The 16,166-nt window shown below is 37.6% G+C and overlaps 1 protein-coding gene across 3 annotated transcripts in view; it reads left to right on the top strand.

Annotated features, from left to right (window-relative positions):
• The window catches only part of LOC139755444 (heat shock protein beta-1), a 138,437-nt gene extending 123,771 nt beyond the window's left edge, over positions 1-14,666 (top strand). For all 3 annotated transcript variants that reach the window (XM_071673753.1, XM_071673751.1, XM_071673752.1), the window contains one exon: positions 13,826-14,666. In XM_071673753.1, coding sequence (XP_071529854.1) covers positions 13,826-14,023 — 198 coding nt within the window. In that variant the 3' untranslated portion in view covers positions 14,024-14,666. The remainder of the gene's footprint in view (positions 1-13,825) is intronic.
• The last annotated feature ends 1,500 nt before the right edge of the window (positions 14,667-16,166 follow it).

Raw genomic sequence — 16,166 nt, 5'->3', positions numbered from 1 at the left:
GGAAGTGGATCATAGGGTGGGGGAGGGGGCGAAAATTCTGGGAGCCTTGAAGAATGTGTGGAAGTCGAGAACATTATCTCGGAAAGCAAAAATGGCTATGTTTGAAGGAATGGTGGTTCCAACAATGTTGTATGGTTGTGAGGTGTGGGCTATGGATAGAGTTGTGCGCAGGAGGATGGATGTGCTGGAAATGAGATGTTTGAGGACAATGTGTGGTGTGAGGTGGTTTGATCGAGTAAGTAACGTAAGGGTAAGAGAGATGTGTGGAAATAAAAAGAGCGTGGTTGAGAGAGCAGAAGAGGGTGTTTTGAAATGGTTTGGGCACATGGAGAGAATGAGTGAGGAAAGATTGACCAAGAGGATATATGTGTTGGAGGTGGAGGGAACGAGGAGAAGAAGGAGACCAAATTGGAGGTGGAAAGATGGAGTGAAGAAGATTTTGTGTGATCGGGGCCTGAACATGCAGGAGGGTGAAAGGAGGGCAAGGAATAGAGTGAATTGTAGCGATGTGGTATACCGGGGTTGACGTGCTGTCAGTGGATTTAATCAGGGCATGTGAAGCGTCTGGGGTAAACCATGGAAAGCTGTGTAGGTATGTATATTTGCGTGTGTGGACGTATGTATATACATGTGTATGGGGGTGGGTTGGGCCATTTCTTTCGTCTGTTTCCTTGCGCTACCTCGCAAACGCGGGAGACAGCGACAAAGCAAAAATATATATATATATATATATATATATATATATATATATATATATATATATATATATATATATATATTATTATTATTATTATTATTATTATTATTATTATTATTATTATTATTATTATTATTATTATTATTATTATTTTGCTTTGTAGCTGTCTCCTGCGTTAGCGAGGCAGCACAAGGAAACAGATGAAAGAATGGCCCAACCCACCCACATACACATGTATATGCATACACGTCCACACACACAAATATACATACCTATACATCTGAACGTATACATATATATACACACACAGACATATACACATGTACATAATTCATACTGTCTGCTTTTATTCATTCCCATCGCTACCCCGCCACACATGAAATTACAACCCCCTCCCCCTCATGTGCGTGAGGTAGCGCTAGGAAAAGACAACAAAGGCCACATTCGTTCAGACTCAGTCTCTAGCTGTCATGTAATAATGCACCAAAACCACAGCTCCCTTTCCACATCCAAGCCCCACAGAACTTCCATGGTTTACCCCAGACGCTTCACGTGCCCTGGTTCAATCCATTGACAGCACATCGACCCCGGTATACCACATCGTTCCAATTCACTCTATTCCATGCATGCCTTTCACCCTCCTGCATGTTCAGGCCCTGATCACTCAAAATCTTTTTCACTCCATCTTTCCACCTCCAATTTGGTCTTCCACTTCTTCTAGTTCCCTCCACCTCTGACACATATATCCTCTTGGTCAATCTTTCCTCACTCATTCTTGTGCTCTCTCAACCACACTCTTTTTATTACCACATATGTCTTACCCTATTATTACTTATTCAATCAAACCACCTCACACCACATATTGTCCTCAAACATCTCATTTCCAGCACATCCACCCTCCTCCGCACAACTCTATCCATAGCCCACGCCTCGCAACCATATAACATTGTTGGAATTACTATTCCTTCAAACATACCCATTTTTGCTTTCCGAGATAATGTTCTCAACTTCCACACATTCTTCAACTCTCCCAGAACTTTCGCCCCTCCCCCACCCTATGATTCACTTCCACTTCCATGGTTCCATCCGCTGCCAAATCCACTCCCAGATATCTAACACACTTCTTTTCCTCCAGTTTTACTCCAATCAGACTTACCTCCCAGTTGACTTGTCCCTCAACCCTACTGTACCTAATAACCTTGCTCTTATTCACATTTACTCTCAGCTTTCTTCTTTCACACGCTTTACCAAACTCAGCCATCAGCTTCTGTAGTTTCTCACGTGAATCAGCCACCAGTGCTGTATCATCAACTGACAACAACTGACTCACTTCCCAAGCTCTCTCTTCCACAACAGACTGCATACATACTTGCCCCTCTTTCCAAAACTACATTCAAACCTACATCCACTGAGAACCAATCACTTTCCTCTCTTCCTACACGTACACATGCCTTACCTCCTCGATAAAAACTTTTCACTGCTTCTAACAACTTGCCTCCTACACCATATATTCTTAATACCTTCCACAGAGCATCTCTATCAACTCTATCATATGCCTTCTCCAGATCCATAAATGCTACATACAAATCCATTTGCTTTTCCAAGTATTCCTCAATACATTCTTCAAAGCAAACACCTGATCCACACATCCTCTACCACTTCTGAAACCACACTGCTCTTCCCCAATCTGATGCTCTGTACATGCTTTCACCCTCTCAGTCAACACCCTCCCATATAATTTCCCAGGAATACTCAACAAACGTATACCTCTGTAATTTGAGCACTCACTTTTATCCCACTGTGACACCACACAGCCCTGTCTCACACTTACATGTATCCCAAAACTTTTGCTCAGCTCTCCATCCACTCTTGCACATGCATTTGCTCCTCTATAGAAGGCTTTTACACCATTCAACAGTTTTCCCCCTATTCCATATATCCTTAACACATTCCACAAAATATTACACTCGATTCTGTCATACGCTTACTCGAGATCCATAAAAGCTGCATACAGCTTCTTACCTTTTGCTAAATACTTTTTCATGGGCATCATTGCTACAAAAATCTGATCCACATATTCCTTACCTTTCCTAAAACCCCCTTGTTCTTCTCTTATTCTGCATTCAGTCACTTCTATCACTCTGTCAGTTAATATTCTTGCACATTTTTTCCTGGCATACTTAACAGACTTGTTCTCTTATAAATGTTACGTATATCCTTTGCCCCTTTTCCTTTGAATAAAGGAACAATAATAGCTTTCACCCAATCCTTAGGCACAACTTTGTTTCCATGCTAAATTACTTATAAGATGCATCCACTCTTATCACACTTTTGCCTCCATACCTCATCATTTCATCCATAATCTCATCTACTCCAGGTGCCTTTCCTACCCTCAGCCTCATTATTGCCCTTCTTACCTCCCTCTTTGCTATAGGCCCCTACACTTGCATCATCCTCTTCCTTCCCTCCTCCATACCCATGCATGTAACAACTGTCTCCCCTTCTCCCATATTCATCAGTTCTTCAGAATACTCTTTCCATCTTCCTTTCACTTCCTCCTTTTGATTCAGCAATTCCCTTTCCTTACTTTTCACATCATTTCCACTCTTACATCAACCTTTTACACCTTTTAGTAGTTTCTTATTATCCCAAAACTTTTCACTCGACTTTCTTCCAAAATCTTCATCTACTCATTGTTTGCTTTCCTCTATCAGCTTCTTAAAATTCCACTTACATATTTTGTATTCTTCCCTCCTCTGCTGAACTTCCATTGGTACATTCCTATTGAGCAATCCACCATATGCCTTTATCTTCTCTTCCAAAGCATTTGTAATCTCTTCTGTTCACCATGCCTTGCCCTTTTTATTCCTGTATCTCACTACCTTGTATCTAACTACTGATTCTACAACCTTTACTACTATTTCTCTACACGTTTTAAACACTTCATTCATGCAAGACTGCATTCCTACACTTCCTGCACTTCTATCTAAGCTTTCAGTTATCTTCCTTTCATACTCCTCCCTGTATTTTTCCTGATTCATCTTCTCACTTGCCAGTACTTTTACCTTTCCATTCTTCTGTACACCATACCTCCACTTCTCCCTGATCCTCTTCCCCACAAGAACCAGGAAATGGTTCATCTCCAAAGAATCCTCTCATGACTCTAGCATTCAGCACAGCCATGCTCAACCTTTCATCCACTGCCACATAGTTAATCAAATCCTTTTGCTCTTCACTTCTATCATTCCTCATCCATGTATGTCTGGATCGTTTTGTGCTGAAAAACGGTGTTCACAAGGAATAAGCCCCTCTTAGCACAAATATCCACAAGATAGCTTCCATTCTCATTTACTGCAGGCAATCCCCCTTTATCAACTGTCTCACCAATTCCATTATGTCCCACTTATGCATTCATACCACCCAGTATGACCATGTTTATCTCATTCTCAAAACCATTCATACAGTCATTCAAATTCTCAAGAAAAGCTTTATGTCATCCTTACCTAATACAGTCTTCATATTCACAGGTGCATATACACATACCCATTCATGTTTCACAATCCCAGTCTTTCCTTTCACCCACACTACTCTTGATCCATTCCATCCATGCTCAGTAACACCTTTCCATACTCTTGTGGTAACAGAAGTGCACATCCTTCTTTTCCTCTTCCCCGATAATTTTCATTCATTCCCATCCATACCACACCTCCTTTCATGCCTTTCCATAACTTGCATTCATCATTTCTATTTTCACTCCACACACCCTACTTAAGGATATGGGTTTCCCCAGTCCATAGCACATCCCATGCTACAGCTTGCGGAGGTATGTGCAGAAAAAGGGCTGTTGATTGAGTAAACATGTTTTTGAAACAGTCAAGAGATAATAGCTGTAGGAAATTATCTTAGTTAGATATCAACGGTAGATATTTCCTCACAGAATACTCAGTTCCAGGGTACACTTTGCTTAATAAGATAGGGGAAACAAAGAAGGCTGTGGTGTCTTGCTCTTTTTTGAAATCTCATTTAAATCCCCTTGTAAAAGATGTAGCCATTGATAATGTCAACTTTATTTTTGTGGAAATTAAAGCTAGAATTCATAAGAAAATAACATTAGAACTAGTTTATAGACACCAATGATAGATGAAAGATTTTATTATGTTAGAAATTTATGAACACAATTCCGTCATAGTAGATTTTGACATACTGCTATCTAACTGGAAAATCCCTTACCAGTACCTCTTGGCATGGACTCTACCTAAATTTGCTTGATAGTGCCCTCATCCAATTTGTTGAAAAACCTACTTGTAATGAGAATAAAACAGATGAGGATCTCAATAATAATGTTGAAGTTGGAGAAAAGTTTGGGACAAGTGATCACCAACAAATTACTTTTGAGATTGCTTTCAGCACTGCATGTAATAATGTTGGTCAACAGGTCTCAGAAAAATACTCTGTTTCAAACATGCAATTATTTATGATCTTTGCATTGATGGTTAAGCCTGGGATGATATAGTCAATGAAAACAACATGAGCATAGCTTGGAAAAACTTAAGTAAAACCTTCAAAACAGTGGAAGTAACACATTTGCCAATTTGTAGTAGGCATTCTGTTTTTAAGATGAGGCCAAGGTAGTGGAATGTTGAGATAAAAAAGTGCTCATGTCTAAGAGCTCACAAGAAATTCAGAGACCAATAACCAGCATGATAGGGTAAGTTATGTAAATTTGCATTGAGAAAGTAAGAGTAATACTACAATTAAAAGTCACCATGAAGCATATATTGCTGAAAACGGCAAAAGAAACCCAAAGGAGTTTTACAGTTATGTTAGAAGCAAGAGAATCATTACCCAGTCAATTGGTCCATTAATCATGGAAAACAGTGACTTGGCTCAAGGCAATGCAGTCATGACAAAAATCTTTAATGACATTTTTACATCTGCATTTGAAGATACATCCCATGTCCCAAATCCAATTTTATTGATAAGAGAGGAGAGCATTCTTCAGTAGAGTGACATGAAAGCTGAAGACACACTACCAGTAATAAACAGAAAGAAAATAAATAAAACAGCGAGCCCTGATAGGCTTTATCTGAGGACAATGAATAAGGTGAAAAATGAGGTAAAGTCCCTGACTGCACTTTTCAGCAAGTCACATGCTATGAGAAAAGTTCCAGATGAATGGAATACTGATATTTAAAAAAGATAATAGGTCACCTCCCAGAAATTATCGTCAAAGTAGCTTAATGTTTCTATTGGAAAACTTAGGGAAACCATCATTTGAGATAGAATTGTAAGCAATTTAGTGGACCACCTTTTAATAAATGATTTCTCAGCATGGTTTTCAATGGAATTACTCATCTGACAAATCTGCTTGATTTCTTTCATGATATAAATCAACATGTATATATGACAAAAGTAAAGCAGTTGATGTCATCCAATTAGATCTTAAAAAAAAAGGATAGGTAAGGTTCCACTGCATAGGTTACTAGCAAAAATGGTCACATGACACTGATGGGGTTTTATTTTGTGATTTTGCTGTAAACAGACTTGTGATTATTGGTTAACCCTTGGAATGGTTAGATGTAATAAGAGGAGTGCCACAAAGATCATTTTTGGGACCAGTCCACTCTCTTATATATATTAACGATATTTATACTGGGCTGCATTGCAAGATATCAAAATTCACTGATGTTACAAAGCTGGGAAATAAATCTACAGATGAACTTAAATGTCTACAGCTTCAACTTGACAAAGTGATGGACGGGGCTCATAGGTGGCAAATGGTTTTTTATATTGATGATTGCAAAGTTTTACATATTGGTATCAGTAACAAAAAGGCAAGCTTCAAGACAAGCTGAATACTTGGGCATAATAATCTTGGGTGACCTAAAACCATGTAAGTAGTCCACACAAGCAATGTAAAAAGTGAACAAAATTCTTGGGCTATGATCATAGGTAGGGCCTTTGAATTCAAGTCCAGGTATTTCATCCTTACTCTATGTAATTCATTGATTCGTCCCCTTCTTGAATGTTTAGTTCTGGCATCTGGGAAAAAAATGGAGTAAGGGCATTGTTGAGCCGTCAAGATTATTTTTGAGCTGAGAAACAATGAGAGCAGATGAAACTTGAAACTTTTTTGCTTAGATAAAGAGGTCAAGAAGTGATCTGAAATCAGTATTCACAATTAAGAAAGGCTTTGATAATCGTGATGTTAAGTTACATAAGACTTGATCCATCTAATTTCACTTGTAGTAATGGATAGAAACTCATGGGCAAATGTTTTACTCCAAATGAGGTGAAGTTCTTTCACTTCAACAGGTTTGTTAACATATGGAAAATTTTGCCAGTTATAGTGGTTGAAAGCAGCACTATATATACAAGAAATATTTTGATAATTTACTTCAAGTCCATGACTTAAATTATTTGTGCCTCCTTTTTCATTTTGACAATTTGTAGTTATTCTCTTTGAATTGTCTGTATACCCTCTGACTTTTACCAAACTAATCTTAAAGTTTCTGATATCTTTCACTAACACATGCAACCTTAAAAGGCCCCAATGGTCTGTTGCTGTTTGAATTCCTTTGTATTTGACATACATAAATATATGTATGTGGTAGAAAAAATGTTCAGTGGGTTTTATTTGATTATGTACTGATTGATAGGTATGCAAAAGAGACTTTTGGATGTGAATGTGCTGAGGGGCCAGCTGGTGGGATGTTATTAGGGGGAAGTGAGGGTGAAGATTTATAAAGGCTTTCAGAAAAGAGGAAAAGGTATGGGTGACAAAAGAGTGGTGAAAATAAGTGAGCATGGGAAACAGATTTTGTAAATGAATACCAGGAGAGACATAGTGTAGAATGGCAAAAGATGAGAGTAAACAGTAGGGTTGAGGGTCAAGTCAATTGGGAGGTAAGTTTGAATGGAGAAAAACTGGAGGAAGTGAAGTGCTTTAGATCTATTAACTCTATCTATAGCCCACGCCTCGCAACCATATAACATTGTTGGAACCCCTATTCCTTCAAACATACCCATTTTTGCTTTCCGAGATAATGTTCTCGACTTCCACACATTCTTCAACACTCCCAGAACTTTTGCCCCATCCCCTACCCTATGATTCACTTCCGCTTCCATGGTTCCATCTGCTGCCAAATTAACTCCCATATCTGGGAGTTAATTTGGCAGCGGGTGGAACCATGGAAGCGGAAGTGAATCATAGGGTGGGGGAGGGGGCGAAAATCCTGGGGGCCTTGAAGAATGTGTGGAAGTCGAGAACATTATCTCGGAAAGCAAAAATGGGTATGTTTGAAATTATAGTAGACCTAATGATGATGTGTGGACGCTAGATGCTAGGCATGGGCTGTAGATAAGGAAGTTGAAAATGAAATGTTTGAGGACAGTATGTGGTGTTAGGTTGTTTGATCAAGGAAGTAATGAAAGGGTAAAAGAGAGGTGTAGTAATAAAAAGAATGGTTAAGTGAGCTGAAGAGTGTGTGCTGAAAGGGTTTGGGCATAAGGAGAGAATGAGTGAGATGTTGACAAAGAGGATATATCTGTCAGTACTGGAGGGGACATGGATAAGAGGGAGACCATATTGGAGATGGAAGGATTGAGTTAAAACGAATTTGAGTGATCGGGGCCTGAACATGCAGGAGGATGTAAGGCTTACATAGCATACATGACATGGTACACAAAGGTCAACATGCATTCTTTGGACTGAACATGAGTACATGAAGCAGCTGTGGGAAACCATTGAAAAGTCTATAGGACCTGGTTGTGTTTAGGAAGTTGTGGTTTTGGTGCATTGCATGTGGCATACGGAGTTTTTTGTTTTCTCACTGTATTCTTTGCTTTTTACCTTAATTTCTTTTATGACAGTGAATAAAACATGGAATTCCACCTTGCCCTTTAGTTTCTTAGCTTGTACAAGTATCCTCTAGTGAGATGACACCAAGGCAAATGTAACCATAACTGGTCACAACCTTACATCTGTTATAACCACCAATTCCTCTCCTTTTATCACTGAAATTGCATTTGGCATTGCCAAAACCTCCAGTAATCACTTCATAAGCATTTCCTCCTCCTTTCCTGTTTCTTTCATCTCTGGTGCACAATCTTTTAAATCAAAAATTATCAGTGATTTATGTTTGTCAACCTCCAGTTTTACTATTCTTCACATTAGATAGAAGTATTCAGTTGGAACATTAGGTTGGAGACTGTGTAAACACTTCACTAGAGTTGCCCTCTGCCAGTGGCCTGTTAAGGGTGAGGTATTAAAGGCTAAGAAGTGGCACTGGAGTTCACAAGTTATGGAGTCCTTCAGGGAGTTCCAAGAACAGGCAGCAGAGAAATAGATATAGATATGATTTTGGTGTCGCCTACTGTTCGGGTAGTTCCTTAACTGGAGAATTGCCAACCTCTTTGTCTCTGTCCTGTGTACTCTATAATTTCCTAATCCTTCTGTCAACTAGCACATGAACTTCTTTGATTACTCAATAAGTGCATATTATTCTTTCAACAGTTTTTACTTGATATACTGTTTCTCTGTTTGTATGACCTCTTTATCAGTCTTCATGCTCTGTTGATCAGTTTAGAAAGTGCTCCTTTGAAACCTCCCTCCCTGTATTTTAGCCCTTTCCTCTAACTCAATATCTGCCAGTATTGCTCGTGCACCTTTCTGTGAATGTTTTAGCCTTCTAACTGAACAACTTCCAATATTGCCTCTGCATCTCCTTGCCCTCTATTGTTCTTAGATTGTTTGCTTTTTAGTCCTTTCCTCTGACTTAAAAGCCTCTGGTACATCTAGAAAAGATGCATCAGACCTTATTTGCTTTTAAATGAATTCACATTCGTTCCTCTGATTTTGTATTTCTCTCATCTCATGTGTCCTTTGTGCCCTTCCACTGAGATATCTATCTATCAGTGGAGTCTTCCCTTTATTCCTACCTGTGATCAAGCTTATTAATCAGCCTCCTATGCACTACAGTGTCAAGTGCTTCTTGGTAGTCAAGATTAAATAACCTATATAGCCTTCCCTTATGTCTAAGACAGCTCATAGCAATGTAAAAAGTGAACAAAAAATTCTTGGGCTATGATCATAGGTAGGGCCTTTGAATTCAAGTCCAGGTATTTCATCCTTACTCTATGTAATTCATTGATTCGTCCCCTTCTTGAATGTTTAGTTCTGGCATCTGGGAAAAAAAATGGAGTAAGGGCATTGTTGAGCCGTCAAGATTATTTTTGAGTGAGAAACAATGAGAGCAGATGAAACTTGAAACTTTTTTGCTTAGATAAAGAGGTCAAGAAGTGATCTGAAATCAGTATTCACAATTAAGAAAGGCTTTGATAATCGTGATGTTAAGTTACATAAGACTTGATCCATCTAATTTCACTTGTAGTAATGGATAGAAACTCATGGGCAAATGTTTTACTCCAAAATGAGGTGAAGTTCTTTCACTTCAACAGGTTTTGTTAACATATGGAAAATTTGCCAGTTATAGTGGTTGAAAGCAGCACTATATATACAAGAAATATTTTGATAATTTACTTCAAGTCCATGACTTAAATTATTTGTGCCTCCTTTTTCATTTTGACAATTTGTAGTTATTCTCTTTGAATTGTCTGTATACCTCTGACTTTTACCAAACTAATCTTAAAGTTTCTGATATCTTTCACTAACACATGCAACCTTAAAAGGCCCCATGGTCTGTTGCTGTTTGAATTCCTTTGTATTTGACATACATAAATATATGTATTTGGTAGAAAAAATGTTCAGTGGGTTTTATTTGATTATGTACTGATTGATAGGTATGCAAAAGAGACTTTTGGATGTTAATGTGCTGAGAGGTGCAACTGGAGGGATGTCTGATCATTATCTTGTGGAGGCTAAGGTGAAGATTTGTATGGGTTTTCAGAAAAGAAGAGTGAATGTTGGGGTGAAGAGGGTGGAGAGAGTAAGTGAGCTTGAGAAGGAGACCTGTGTGAGGAAGTACCAGGAGAGACTGAGTACAGAATGGAAAAAGGTGAGAACAATGGAAGTAAGGGGAAGTGGGGGAGGAATGGGATGTATTTAGGGAATCAGTGATGGATTGCGCAAAAGATTGCATGTGGCATACGGAGTTTTTTGTTTTCTCACTGTATTCTTTGCTTTTTACCTTAATTTCTTTTATGACAGTGAATAAAACATTGGAATTCCACCTTGCCCTTTAGTTTCTTAGCTTGTACAAGTATCCTCTAGTGAGATGACACCAAGGCAAATGTAACCATAACTGGTCACAACCTTACATCTGTTATAACACCAATTCCTCTCCTTTTATCACTGAAATTGCATTTGCATTGCCAAAACCTCCAGTAATCACTTCATAAGCATTTCCTCCTCCTTTCCTGTTTCTTTCATCTCTGGTGCACAATCTTTTAAATCAAAAATTATCAGTGATTTATGTTTGTCAACCTCCAGTTTTACTATTCTTCACATTAGATAGAAGTATTCAGTTGGAACATTAGTTGGAGACTGTGTAAACACTTCACTAGAGTTGCCTTCTGCCAGTGGCCTGTTAAGGGTGAGGTATTAAAGGCTAAGAAGTGGCACTGGAGTTCACAAGTTATGGAGTCCTTCAGGGAGTTCCAAGAACAGGCAGCAGAGAAATAGATATAGATATGATTTTGGTGTCGCCTACCTGTTCGGGTAGTTCCTTAACTGGAGAATTGCCAACCTCTTTGTCTCTGTCCTGTGTACTCTATAATTTCCTAATCCTTCTGTCAACTAGCACATGAACTTCTTTGATTACTCAATAAGTGCATATTATTCTTTCAACAGTTTTTACTTGATATACTGTTTCTCTGTTTGTATGACCTCTTTATCAGTCTTCATGCTCTGTTGATCAGTTTAGAAAGTGCTCCTTTGAAACCTCCCTCCCTGTATTTTAGCCCTTTCCTCTAACTCAATATCTGCCAGTATTGCTCGTGCACCTTTCTGTGAATGTTTTAGCCTTCTAACTGAACAACTTCCAATATTGCCTCTGCATCTCCTTGCCCTCTATTGTTCTTAAATTGTTTGCTTTTTAGTCCTTTCCTCTGACTTAAAAGCCTCTGGTAAATCTAGAAAAAGATGCATCAGACCTTATTTGCTTTTAAATGAATTCACATTCGTTCCTCTGATTTTGTATTTCTCTCATCTCATGTGTCCTTTGTGCCCTTCCACTGAGATATCTATCTATCAGTGGAGTCTTCCCTTTATTCCTACCTGTGATCAAGCTTATTAATCAGCCTCCTATGCACTACAGTGTCAAGTGCTTCTTGGTAGTCAAGATTAAATAACCTATATACCTCCTTATGTCTAAGACAGCTCATAGCAATGTAAAAAGTGAACAAAAAATTCTTGGGCTATGATCATAGGTAGGGCCTTTGAATTCAAGTCCAGGTATTTCATCCTTACTCTATGTAATTCATTGATTCGTCCCCTTCTTGAATGTTTAGTTCTGGCATCTGGGAAAAAAAATGGAGTAAGGGCATTGTTGAGCCGTCAAGATTATTTTTGAGCCTGAGAAACAATGAGAGCAGATGAAACTTGAAACTTTTTTGCTTAGATAAAGAGGTCAAGAAGTGATCTGAAATCAGTATTCACAATTAAGAAAGGCTTTGATAATCGTGATGTTAAGTTACATAAGACTTGATCCATCTAATTTCACTTGTAGTAATGGATAGAAACTCATGGGCAAATGTTTTACTCCAAAATGAGGTGAAGTTCTTTCACTTCAACAGGTTTTGTTAACATATGGAAAATTTGCCAGTTATAGTGGTTGAAAGCAGCACTATATATACAAGAAATATTTTGATAATTTACTTCAAGTCCATCTTTAAATTATTTGTGCCTCCTTTTTCATTTTGACAATTTGTAGTTATTCTCTTTGAATTGTCTGTATACCTCTGACTTTTACCAAACTAATCTTAAAGTTTCTGATATCTTTCACTAACACATGCAACCTTAAAAGGCCCCATGGTCTGTTGCTGTTTGAATTCCTTTGTATTTGACATACATAAATATATGTATATGTGTGTATGGGCATTTATGTGTATGTGTTTATATATATTATATATATATATATTATATATATATATATATATATATATATATATATATATATATATATATATATATATTATATATATATATATATATATATATATATATTTTTTTTTTTTTTTTTTTTTTTTTTTTTTTTTTTTTTTTTTTTTTTTTTTTTTTTTTTTTTCTCATATTATTATTTTCTTAGTTATTTTTATTTTATTTATCTTATGTATGTTTATCCCTAGTTCATGCATATGTGCATGTGTGGATGTGTTTGTGGGTGGGTTGTGCCATTCTTTCGTCTGTTTCCTTGCGCTACCTCGCTAACTCAGGAGACATGGAGAAAGTATAATAAACATAAGTAAATAAATATATATATATATATATTCTTTGTTTCCTGGCACTACCTTTCTGACACGGGAAATGAAAAAAATTTTTGTAATGATTTGAGAGGCTGTATGCACTTGGTTTACCCCATGGGAATGGGGTTGAAATTAATATACTTTTTTACATAATCATTCAGCCTTTTCTGCATAGTGAGTTTGCACAGGAACAAACAATGTACGACTTCATGTACCCCACACCTACTCTATAGCTGTTATGTATAATGCACTGGAACTAGAGTGTCTCATTAATAACCAATTCCCATAGACCTTTCTGTGGTTTCCTGACAGCTGCCTATGCCCTTGTTCAACCTGTTAACAGCATTCGACCCCTGTATTACTCCAATTTGCTCTATTCGATGATAGCTTGACATGCTTCTGCATGTGCAGGCTCTGATCACTCAAAAAACATCTCTTGTTCCATCTCCAGCCTGGTCTCCCCTTTCTCCTTGTCCCATGCTTAAACAATATTTAGTTCATGCTGTATTCATTTTTCAAGCAAATGTTATATTTTTCTTCATTTAAAAAGTTGGAACATTATGGTAGCAGTTTAATATCCATAAATGCATGTGGACTTTTTCATTTGGAATATAGTGTGGTAATCATTACAGCTGAGTATTAGGCAGTTTATATAGTTTTATGTGTATAAATAGATTACTGATTAATTATTAATACTGTCAACAGGTCCATGCCAAACATGAAGAGAAGACTGATAATCGATCTGTTTATCGTGAATACAATCGAGAGTTCCTGCTTCCCAAAGGCACAAATCCAGAACTTATCAAATCTTCACTTTCCAAGGATGGAGTATTGACTGTGGAATCTCCCCTCCCAGCCATTGCCGGAAATGAAGAAAAAGTCATTCCAATTGCACAAAACTAAATCACCTAAACACTTGTTGATGTCTTAGCAAAGTATTTGAATTGGTTGAAGCCTTTGGTTACTTGAGCAAAATGCATTATTTTCACATTTGTCAGTAAAGATTTTTTTGTACAATGGAAATTTTGAAATATCTAAATACTTTATAGCATGGCAAGCAGTTATTAGTTTTATGCTTTGGCATAGTTTAAATGTTTGGATATTTAAAATTATATGTTCATTTAAGTAGAAGGTTTTTGCAAGTAATGTTAGACAATAAGAGTATGCAGTTTTTCATTATTGTAAGGTAATGAATCCTTTACTTTTTTTTAGAAAGCCTGAACTTATGTTTAAAAATCGTTTAATTTGTCATATGCACTATCATAAGGACACTGTTTTCTTAATAATGCAAATACATGGTGTGTAAAACCACAACTGCTGAATGACACCAGGAATGTAAACTTTGTTTTCACTTGTTTCCCAGCAGTGGACATTTATAGTTGTAAGACATGGTTGAAGAATTAATTTGTTACTTCAGGCACAAATAAACAGCATGTAAATCTTACTTATAACTCATTTGATGCTTCAGTAAAACTATTTTGGACAAATGTTTATTTTTAATAACATGGATGTGTAACTTCCAGAAATAAAGAAGAGAGTATAACAATTGTTTATAGAACCCTAGTGCTTCTGTTCTAAATATTTAATATTTATCATGTCCCTTTTCCTAACCTGTGGAAAATGAATTTGATATATCTTTAGCATCTTTAATTTTCAGAATCATGCCAAACATATTTCATATTTAACAAAAAAAAAAAAATCCACATTACTATTGCACAATTTCTACTTTTATCATTAAAAATCTCTCGCGATAGTATTCATGAGAAAAAATTAGGGATATATCTCAGTATGTTAAGGTTGAAAGGGAGACATGCCTCTACATAGTTTGGATTGAGAACTCAGCTCTGCAAAACTATTTCTTAAAAATGGTGTATGTTACACATCTGATCCACCCTATGTGAATGAAGTTAAGGATGGCGATGATAGTACTAAAGAGATGAAAACATTCAACTCCGCATAAACACACAAAAATATTGCAAATGTTCAGTTGCATTAATAATCATTCTTCAAATATTTGCTTACACATTACAGCCGATTCTTGATATAGCGTAACTAGGTGTCTAACTCCCACCACAGTAGGTGGTGCCTATTGCTCCTATTCTCAGTAATAGCAGAGTGGAAGGCAACCACTGACCAGAGATGTAATCCAGCCTGGGTTTCAGGAGGGACAGTGATGGTGATGAAGTGAGATGGCACTGTGGTGTTTCCCACAGATCCTCTCAGGCTCAGGTTGCTTTTTCCCTTTTCCTCATCCACATGCGAGTTGTTGCAATTCAATCCCAATCTCACATCATCCCGCATACATTTAACAACGCATTACTAACTTCTTTTACTCTATTTTTACCTCAAAATTTACGTCACTGGGAACCAATCACTTTCCTCTCTTCCTACTCCTAAACATTCCTTACATCCTCGATAAAAACTTTTCACTGCTTCTAACAACTTGCCTCCCACACCATATACTCTTAATACCTTCCACAAAGCATCTCTATCAACTCTATCAGATGCCTTCTCCAGGTCCATAAATGCTACATACAAATCCATTTGTTTTCTAAGTATTTCTCACATAAATTTTTCAAAGCAAACACCTGATCCACACATCCTCTACCACTTCTGAAACCCAATCTGATGCTCTGTACATGCCTTGACTCTCTCGATCAATATCCTCCCATATAATTTCCCAGGAATACTCAACAATCTTATACCTCTGTAATTTGAACACTCGCCTTTATCCCTTTTGCCTTTGTACAATGGCACTATGCATGCATCCCACCAATCCTCAGGCACTTCACCATGAGCCATACATACATTGAGTATCCTCACCAACCAGTCAACAACACAATCACCCCCTTTTTCAATAAATTCCACTGCAATACCATCCAAACCCACTGCCTTGCCGGCTTTCATCTTCCACTAAAGGCCTGTCTACACGAGCGGGCCTGATCGGCGGGTTTGCCCGTTAACGGGCAAATTCTGGCGGGCCTGCCCGTGAATGTTGTCCACACGACCGTAGTGATGAACAGCCGGGCCTGCCCGACAATGTTGC

The sequence above is a fragment of the Panulirus ornatus genome, chromosome 19 (genome assembly GCF_036320965.1).
Source record: "Panulirus ornatus isolate Po-2019 chromosome 19, ASM3632096v1, whole genome shotgun sequence".
Lineage (NCBI taxonomy): Eukaryota > Metazoa > Arthropoda > Malacostraca > Decapoda > Palinuridae > Panulirus > Panulirus ornatus.
The sequence above is the reverse complement of the archived record's forward strand: the minus strand, read 5'-3'. Positions and strand labels throughout refer to the sequence as shown.